This window comes from Eurypyga helias, unplaced genomic scaffold, assembly GCF_000690775.1.
Source record: "Eurypyga helias isolate BGI_N326 unplaced genomic scaffold, ASM69077v1 scaffold46031, whole genome shotgun sequence".
Lineage (NCBI taxonomy): Eukaryota > Metazoa > Chordata > Aves > Eurypygiformes > Eurypygidae > Eurypyga > Eurypyga helias.
Window position 1 is genome coordinate 6,865 of NW_010229740.1, and position 10,083 is coordinate 16,947.

General features: G+C 44.8%; 1 protein-coding gene across 1 annotated transcript in view; it reads right to left on the minus strand.

The window, feature by feature from the left end:
- Positions 1-4,950, minus strand: part of LOC104516232 (matrix metalloproteinase-24-like) — a gene marked incomplete at its 5' end in the record, with an annotated part of 9,860 nt that extends 4,910 nt beyond the window's left edge. Inside the window, one exon of the mRNA XM_010160502.1 lies at positions 4,910-4,950. Within this exon, the coding sequence (XP_010158804.1) occupies positions 4,910-4,950 (41 nt within the window). The remainder of the gene's footprint in view (positions 1-4,909) is intronic.
- Between the last annotated feature and the right edge of the window lie 5,133 nt (positions 4,951-10,083).

Sequence of the window (10,083 nt, forward strand, 5' to 3'; positions counted from 1 at the left end):
ACTTAGACTGGGAGCAGAGGTCAGCTGTTCAACCAACTCTGCCAAAGGATGATTTCATTAACAGTTAGTGATAAAATCTGGACCAAAACTAATGAAGAGTCATAGATTTCTTGCTGGCTTCTCAGAGAAGGCCACAAGTTAGTATGGCAATAAGCAAGTGGCTACTAGAAGGAAGAGATTTTGGCAAGATTTCTATCTGATGTAATGAAATGGGATTTGACTGTTTATTCGCATGGATTATAGTTTCAATCTCTTTGTGAACATTTATGCTTTTGAAGGGGCTACGTAGAGAGCAGGACAAGCCTCTGCCAGTGGGCAGAATGGGGGCTGGCTTTCATGGCTGCTGTATCAGTCTTTCAGAACCGTTTCAGGGTTCGACAGCCCTGCTGATGTGCTTCACACCAGTGGGTATTAACTCTCGCACTGGACAAAGCTCATCCTGTGGGTCATTGCCTTGCCCACACCCAGAGAAGGAATTAATGAGTAAGGATTTAGATGCCCATGGAGGCTACGCACCCATGGGAGTAGAAGAGGACTCTTCAGAATAACATTTGGAACCATGCTGCCTAAAATGGTGGTTAGGTGCCCAAGTCCCCACATCCACTTAGCTCTTCAATGTTACATTTCCAAAGGGTTCCCATAATGAAGGAATGCTTAACACATCCTGGAAGGGTGACTGGGTTAGTGAAGATCGTCACAGCTAGTGACAAGGAAGTCATCAGAGAAAGACAGCAATTAATTGTTACTAAGGTTGTAATGGTAAGAGTTTTGTTTGTAGGTTTCACAGATATTATATTCAGAAAGCACCACTTCGAATGTCCAAATACTGCAGCACCAGGCCAGAAACCTCCACCTGCGAGTCCTGTGATGAACATTGTTTCTGGTGCAGATACTGCACATCTTCCAGATTTTAAGCTATAGAAAGCCCTCTGTAATGCACAGCAAATTGTTCCAGTGATTAAACCCTGTCACTGCTAAAGTCTCTGTCTTACATATTGTCTGAGTTTGTGTAGCTTTAGATTCAGGATTTTTTTTCTTATCTGTAGCATCTCAATATTTAATCATTTACAGATTTTGATAAGGATACTTTTTAAATTCTCCTTAATGAGCTAAATGGGCAGGTTCCTTCTGTCTGTTGCTGCAATGTCTTTCGGTTTTAAGATTTGAGACTTACAGCTCTTTTCTAAAAGCTTTTCATATGGAAAAAGCTTTTCATTACATAATGAAATAGAATGAAAAAGCTTTTTGTTATATTTTCTTTAATGTGATTTGTCCTCATAATGTGATATTTTGTGCCACATGCAATTTTTATTAGCAATTATTTTTATTTACTTTTATTCCAGAGCTTTAATAAAAGTTGCTCACAGAAATCCTTTAGATGAGGATTCGTTTGTGCATAATTATTCTTGAAAAGCTGTCTACATGAAATGGCTAAAAATATTCTACTGATACTGTGTATTTCTCCCCCCCTCCATTCTTAGCTGTTCAGTGCTCAGTATCTTAGCAGACCATAAAGTTCTTTTAAATAAAATTCCCAAACTGTGATACTGCTACTGCTAGTGATCTGTGAGCTCTCCCCAAATGGTGTGCAGCAAAGGACCCCAGACACTGCTTGTCGTAGGAGCAACAGTGTTCGACCCCCTCCATAGCCAGGCAACACAGGAGCTTCTACAATACCGTTTCAGTCTAGCTCAGGGGTGTGCTTTGCAACAGATGCATTTGCAGTTTCTGTGCTTTCATTCACACTGAAGTTCATGAAATGCATTCTCTTTGGACAAAGATGCACTTCTGGAGCACACCTGGGATACTGCAGCTGCAAATAGGCATCACAGGACACAACTAGAGCTGATCCACAATAACCACCCCTGTCCCCAAAATGTCCACAGAGTGGGTGTCAAGTCCTCAGGTGTTATTTACGTAACACCATCCCTAAATACTGCTGTATCTACCGATGTGCTACTGTTATTCTTGCTAGCAGACACGCATACTGTTTGCTAATGCAGCCGCAGGCAACTTACTGTGGTGTGAAGCACGTGGGCTGTGCATCACACGTAGGCTGTGCAAGGGCATCTCCAACAAGCAGCGTGCTAGCTGGCACTTCTGGGTCAGGCTGAAAAGCTCATGGAGGTAGGACTGAGGTGGTACAGTGGGAGATGCTGCAGAGGAAGGGATGGGAATGGGGAGAGAGACTGCAGACAGATCTTACACAAAGCAAGCCAGGGTTCTGGTTTGTTAAGATGGGATGTGGGAGAACAGTGTTCAGCTCTGGCTTTGGCAAATGAAAGGAGTAGGAAACTGGTAACCTGCTTTGGATGCCAAAAGTGGCACGTGGTGCCAGTTATAGTACCTGAATAAATTAACTTTGTAAACAAGCAATTTACATGCTTGGTGAAGACAGAAAATGCTTGCATTAAGGAAAGGTCTTGACTGGGACCTAAGCAAGGAAACAATAAGCAGTGATACTGCAGGTCGCTCCTTCACCAGCAGTGTGATCCTTTTACTCACATGCAGCCATTCACACGGCTTTGAGTGGATGTGTTTTGTAAGTAACACTGACAAAACCCTAATGCATGTCCTATATGACAGGATTCCCCTGCCAACAGACTGACACAAGGATCTTCTTTCTAAATGAGACTATAGCATGTTGCTGCAGAAGCACGAGAGGTGCGGATATTTGTTCCCTCCCCTTTGCAAGAGGCTCTTGCTGCTGTGCACTGACCAAATCAGCGATGTGTTTCTGCCACCAGAGACGGATCAGAAAAGCCCCTTTGGTGGTCAGCATAATTGATACAGTGGAGCAATTACATCGGACAGCTTTTTGGTAGTTTGCAGAAGACGGCCACCAGTTCCAGAGGCAGCTAGAAGCAAATTCACAACATGATTGTAGTGCTCCAAGGAGCACTGTTGCCTTTAAACAGTGTGTAGCACTCTGCAATGCAGAGAGGCACTCCTGCTGTCAGAGGGAATTATCTGGGAGGAACCCAAGAAGTCAGTGTGTGTTATGTATTCAAACTGCTTGCTGAGAAGGCACGAAGTGCCAAAAGGAGGGATTGCCAAGTTGGGGCAGTTCAGCTTCTCAGACACAGCAAACAGAGACTCAAACCAACAGCAGTTCTGGATTTCCACAAGTAGCAAGCCAAAACATCCACGCTTGGAAAGGAGAAGAGTGCAAGAATAGAGTTTTATAGGGATGACCATGAGCAGTAAGATGAGGACATGACATTAATACTTCCCCCTTCTTTTTTAAAAGAAAAAAGGGTGAGACAGGAGTAATAGCTAACAAAATTATCATGAATGTGTATGATGGGTCACAAAGACACACAAATCTGATAGTAACGTGCAGAATAGGGCTACATTATTGTGGTCATATGCTAGAAATTTAACACATCCTGCATGACTGGAGTTACTAAAGATTCACTCTCTCTTCAAAAGTGAGGACAACTCATACGCCAGGTTACAGCTTGCCCTGCCTCTGCTGCAGGACAGCACCCATGTTCAACTCCTACATCCAACTAAAGTGCCCAAAGTCTGTCACAGTCTTCTGTAGAGAAGAGGAAAGTTAGAATAGACCCTGCAACCCAGGGGACCGATGTAAAGGTTTGAATTAGCCCTAAGATGCCACTGAAACAGAATGCAGTAAACTTGCAAGGCAGGAGCAGTTGTACACACTGCGGTCAGGATGGTGCAAATCAGCAATGATTCAGGTTAACTAGAGCTTTGCATTAACCGAAACATTTGCGAGAGCAGTGGAAAGAGATCCCAAGCCAGGACCAACACTGGAATCTGGATGTATGTACTCACTGCTTGCAATGGCCAAACTAGTGCTGGCATATTGCTCTGCAGGAGGCACCCAGCACTGACAAGGCTTCCCACACATTTTGCAGGTGGTACTGCAACTTGCTTGGATGCAGACTTTGTCACTTCACTTTTAAAATATTCCTTTTGGTGTTTTCATTTACTTTCTCTTCTTGTTTTTATGCATTCTGAACCTTCTAATTTATTCTAATTGAAGTCTTGTCTCTCTTGTCATTATACATATTGAATTTTTATGTTTAATTGCTGCCTTTATCACTTTCTCACTGAGTGAGCTAAAGGTGGAAGGTAATCTTACAGCTCTGCACATGCAAAGTGCAGAGGAGCGCACACACACCCCTCCCCCCACACACACCTCCCCCCACACCCCATGAAAATCCTCAGGTCCAAGTGCTAAGCAGGCAAAATTTAGTCTTCAGTTAGGGGGTTGGAAAGCAGAAGCACAGCCTGTCCATTGCTGAAGTAAGATGCTATCTCGTAAGACCTAAGCCACTTCAGAGCACAACCTGCCATGAAAGCAGAATGAATAGACCCTACATCGTTTGCCAATCATCACTAATTCCAGAATCTCATCACAGTAACCTGCCTCCAAAACAGATGGCTAAAGGCAGGATATAACAGGTTTATCAGCAGCAGAGATGATCATGTGAACAATGAGTTATTTAAGAGATGCTGACACCTTGGTATTTATTACAGGAACTGTAATAATTACACCCACCACTGATACAACTAAGCAGGCAGCAGTGCACGCAAATCACAGCTTCTATCACTATGTTTCCAAGCAACTTCAGAGAATTAGTCAGAGCAAATCTCATTGAGAGAGGCTATTACATGGGTCTGCAATTGGGCCTGAACCCAGTCACCTAGTTATTGTGTGTGGTTGCAGCACCAGAGCCAAACCCACCCCCGGGCTGAACCTGCAGCCACTTCCACATGGGAAGCAGGTAAGAAACCTCCTGGAGCTGGAAACTCTACATTCTGGAGGGAAGGAACTTGCTGGGACTTTACAGACACTGTGTGGAGAAGAAGACTTTCTTCCACTGTATCAAAACCAAGGCAAAAAATGTCAGAAAGCTTTTGGGTCACAGCAGATCACCTTCAGAGTGTGACTTCCGCCACTGGCACTTAGCCTCCTCCCTTCATGCTTCCTCTGTCGCAGACCATCTGAATACCAAGGTGACCTGTGAAGATAACACAGAGAGAGGAGGCATTTAGGAGCCACTGTGTCTATAGTTGAGGACAAACCACAATTGTACTGTCCTCCTGGCTATTGACAGAGTGTTCCGTCAACTGCAAAACACCTGCCTGGAGGCCCAGCATCTTGCATGGCTTGGCATCCATCACAGCCAGCTCTGCATGAGCCAGGCAGCGCTCCAAGCCTGCCAGGAGAGAAGATGCCCTTTGTTTCAGATCAGGGGAGATAATGGTCCACCTGCAAACAAAGGCCTGTCTTTATCTACTTAATATTCACTCCAAGAATAAAATTATCATCCAGACTACAGGCAGGCAGTTACGCTTTTGAGTAACACACAGGCGTTTTTTGGTTGTAAAACACTGAGCTGCCTGCACGTTTCTGCAGGGCTGTACCAGCTGCCCAGGTACACAGGAAAGGCTACTCAGTTTCAAATCAAAATGCATGATCCAAATGAGCTATCTCAGGGATGAGAGATGGTCCATCCACACCAGCTCAGAGATCAGGAAGGACTCATTTCCCCTGCTTGCTTGGTAAACCTGTCCATGGAGCACTTTGCACTTCTGGGGATGGAATTCAGCAGTGAAGTGACTTAGCTATTTCAGTTAAAGTATCCTTGCCACAGTGCACTACAGTCTGCAGAAAAAGCTCCAGTACCCACCAGCTGGGCAGTCAAGGCCCTCATGATCATCACTGAGTGGCAGGAAGGGTTTCTTGAGCCCTTCTCGTGTAGACGTTCTCCTCTGAATGACCAACTGCCACCCAGGTGATAGAACCTGGAAGACAAGCATCCATGGCTGAAATCCTTGCTCTAAGCCAAAGGGAATGCTCTCCTGGGCTCTGCAATGAGGCGATTCACCTTGCGGTTGAGTTCTCAGCTTTGGGTGCAAGAAACTGAGTCCAAAATTCCCAGCCTTAAGCAGGCAAACAAGAGTTTGGGGGCTCTGCAAGATGCTCCGGCTGTGGTGCTTGCAGCCCAGTTCCCCTCTGGAAAAAAATGTAAGCAGCCCAACATCTGCTCCATTGCAAAACTGTTTTATACTCACAAAGATCTGTAGGATGAGAGAAGTATTTCATGCCCAGCCATAACATAGAGCAGTGTTTCTCCATCAACTGAGAAAACTCCTAAGAGAGATGGGCTCCCTGTCAACTCCCCCTTCTTTAGGAGGCAGCACATCAACACGATCAGCTCCCTACTCTCACACCTAACATGTGCAGCGCTAGGCCTGATGTGGGCATGGGTGAGTCCCTGTGTCATGGCAGAGTCCTCCAGGTGTCAGCTGGACCCCAAGGACAGCACTGGGAACCAGACGGTTACACCCTGCCTGTTTTTCACAGAAATGGGAATGGAGACCTGGCATATAGCATGTGAGACTCAGAGGACGCACCAGAGGTGGAATCTGGTATTTCCTATGGGCAGGAAGAATGGCACTAATGAAGGGATGCAACACAGAGTGGGAGTCTGGTGTATCTCAGCAACATGTCAGAGGTGTGGTACCAGGGCAGATCCCTCCAGCTCTCTTATTGTCCAGCATTTCCTTCCCCTGTCCCCCTGCGAGCACAGCACCATGGAGTATGCATCCAAAAGTCACAGATCTTGCAGCTTCTATAGGTGTTCTTGGATGTTACTCTATTCTGTTCCCATGTTCAAGAGGACATTATCAGAAAACAGTCCTATGCCTAACGTTGCCAGGTCCTGCATGACAGCAAGGCTTGCTCCAAAAGTCCCACTCACAATGCAGTGTCACCACGTGGAGCATTTTGCATCAGGTGTTTCTGCTGTTCCATCACAAGCCATCTCACACATACACATAGGTTACACAGATCTGGGACAGCTCTACGAGAAAAGCTGAGAGGGGTTATGAAGCCCGTGCTTGCTGCACAGGAGTAAGGAGGTCAGCAGAAGGTGCTATTTGCTCATTGACACTGTGTCCTGCTGATCTCCGGTTCATGGATGTCAGTGCTGGTGTTGTCTAGTTCCTCAGCCAGGGGCTGGTGTGGTTTCATGACCAAGCTCGACCTCAGCCCTCATGGGATGCAGCACGTGCACTGACTGGGAGCTCTTCTCTTGAGCCACAGAAAAGATGTGTGAGGTTGACACGTCCTCGGTGAGATTTGGAAGGACCCAGATCCTTGAGGTTGTCTCCAGGTTTAATGATTTGGTCTATCGTTGAGTGATTAGGAGACCTTTCCTTTGTGACTCTGGGCTTTGAAGAGACCTTGAAGGTAATGGCCTGGTTTACCAGCTCCAAGCACCCATGTGGATAGGAGTTTTTTGAGCACATCATGTCAGCCCCTCTGCTCCTCAGGCACAGTGTCAGAGTCACTCCTAACATGAGAGGCTGCCTCACAGCCTACTGCAAAAGGGTACTTAGGGCAGGATGTGAGGAAGAGGAGCATGAGTGCTGAAGGATGATCAGTTCATGCTGTGTGACAAGGTGAGTATGTCTCCTCACTCCATCTGCACTGTAGCTGCACGCCACCCTGACTTCAACACCAGCAAAATTAAAAGATGCAGTTAACAGGGTACCCGGGGGACCTACATAATGGTATCACTTCCAGTTTAATTCCTCCCTGGACATATCACTTGTGGCATGTGTAAGTACAGTGAGAGAGTGTCTTCTGAAAAAGACAGGTAGAGAACAGTCATGATACTTCCCTCATTTTGTCAAGGAACATGCTACAGGAAGCACCTATCAGAAGACAGAAATACTGCTGACGTCTTACAGTCTACCCTACCACACACGGTGAGCTGCTGGCCTTTTCATCATTAGCTCATAAGTGGAAATAACATTTTAAACATTGACCTATAACCAGCATGAATGAAGCACAGACAAGAGACCCACTGTCTCCTTATGTTGAGTTTTGAAATAAATCATTATACAGCAGATGTAGACATATTTTGTTTCTAATGGATAAACACAAATAATACATCAAAATACATTTGAATAGTATCATTCTCAAATGAAGGAGACAAAATGGACTTAAGCTTTAGTAGAGCCTCTGTTCTTTGTTCTAGCAACTTCAGTAGAATGAAAAACTCAACGTTTTAATTAAATTTATTTTTTAAAAAGGATACTACAGGCAAGGCAGTGGCTCTGGCTTTCTGACTTATTTTGCATAGCAGGTTCCTAAATAATGCATGCTGAGCACATGCTGCTGCACTGCAGAGTGTCAAAGCAGTAAAAAAGCAGGAGGTTTTGATGTTTGGACAGGTGCTCTGGTAGATGGGATTTTGGCATTACCAGAGTACAACAAAGCATATTGGCACTGCGGAAATAAAACACGTTAACTGAAATGTTCCTAACATCACAAGAAGGATATTTCAGCAGTCCCTCCTCAGTTGTAAGAAGCTTAGACGAAAGGATCTGTTCTCATATTTCCAGCTCCAAGGAGAAACATAACCTGCATTTTCCATCTGTTGTCTGAACCATAAGAGTAAAACCTAGTTTTAAACTAAACTTTTGGTTTTGCCTGTAACGCTGTGCTAAGGGCTGAAATCTATACCTGGGGAATCAAAGCTCCTACTGCAGAAGCTACTCCTTCTTCTCCCCACAGGACTAGTTATCTCTACAACCACCAACACCATCCCCAACTCGCTCCAAGGGGTTCAAAGGCCTCAGAGAAGAGCCTTGCAAGTTCCCACGACATCAACAAACTAATTCCTACTTCCTGCACCAGGTAGCAATTAATTCATACTGCTTTCAAGCATAACCTACTCCATACAGAGAATCCGAACCTAGCTTGTGGCTGAAGTTTAATGTCCCTACATAAGTGAGAAATGCATAGTGCGTGGCAGTGCCGCTGCCACAGTAGGCAGCACAGTACTGAGCGCTCCGTGCTGTCATAGCTGTGCCCAGGACACCAGGCAGCGTTCTCAGACATTGTCAAGGCCCTGAGGACACTTAAGGGTCTTAATGACCCTGACCGGCATCATGGGTACCTCCACCCCACCCACCCACAGCCTAGGAGCCCCATTTCAGCTCAGCCCTGGGCACTGGGTCCTTGCCCAAGCTGTGCTGGGGTTAGAGTGCTGGTCTCCAGTTCAGCCGCAGCTGATACTGACTCGAACCACACGTGAAGAAGCATGGCTGTCAATTCCTTATCTGCTCCCTTTCCAAAAAGGTACTGGAAAACAGAGAAACTGGTAATTTTTTCCTTATCACACTTTCACTGTCAGTGATAAATTAAGATTATTTTTTTCTTTCTGATTAGTCAAAGTTCACAGGAACTAAATCAACATTTCAAAATAGAAACAGCATAATGACACTTGAGCAGCTTTCAAAAATGAAAACTTTGATATTTTATTTAACTAAAGTTTCATACTTATTGCCCTAGCACTTTTTATTTCAAGACCATCTAGAGTTTCTCTTACCCCAAGTATTTGAATATATACTGTGTTAAAGTACGCAAAATGATAGTATGGGACAACTGCCATGCAACTTCATCCTGGTAGTGAAGAATAAAGAGAAATCTTCAGATGCACTAATGGGAAGAGCCAGTTCCCCCCGGGTGTAATTCAAGCCCTCTTATTATAAATGTTGGACCTTACTTTTAAAGGTATCTGCCTCACAGTAAGGATGAACTGCCCTCTGCAAATGCCGTTTGGATTTTTCCATTGCTCAGTCAGCAGTCAGGGAAACTAGCGCAGAAAGAGATTTCTCTTCTTTACATGCCTACATTTGAACCAATGAATCTCAATCCAGTCAGGAAAAAAAAGAAAAATTAAATGCAAAAAACTGACATACAGTTTAGACCTCTGAAGTCTTGCTGTACTGCTTTAGAGTTTTATAGGTCTTGGCAAAAATTCTCTTAGCAGTACTTTAAAATTCACTGGCAAACATTGACCAGAATCAGGTCGGCCACTGATCCCAGCAGCAAACATTAGAAACACTAGCTTTCCCACTGAAAACCACCTTACAAAGTTTTTTTCAGGGCTAATTCATATAATATCTGCTCTACTAGTACTGGGAGCTAGTATTTGACTCCTGATGTCAAGCAGCTGCAAATGTTGCATAGCTACATAGCACAGTTGTTCTACACCACATTAAGTAACACAGAATCACAGAAAGGTTTGG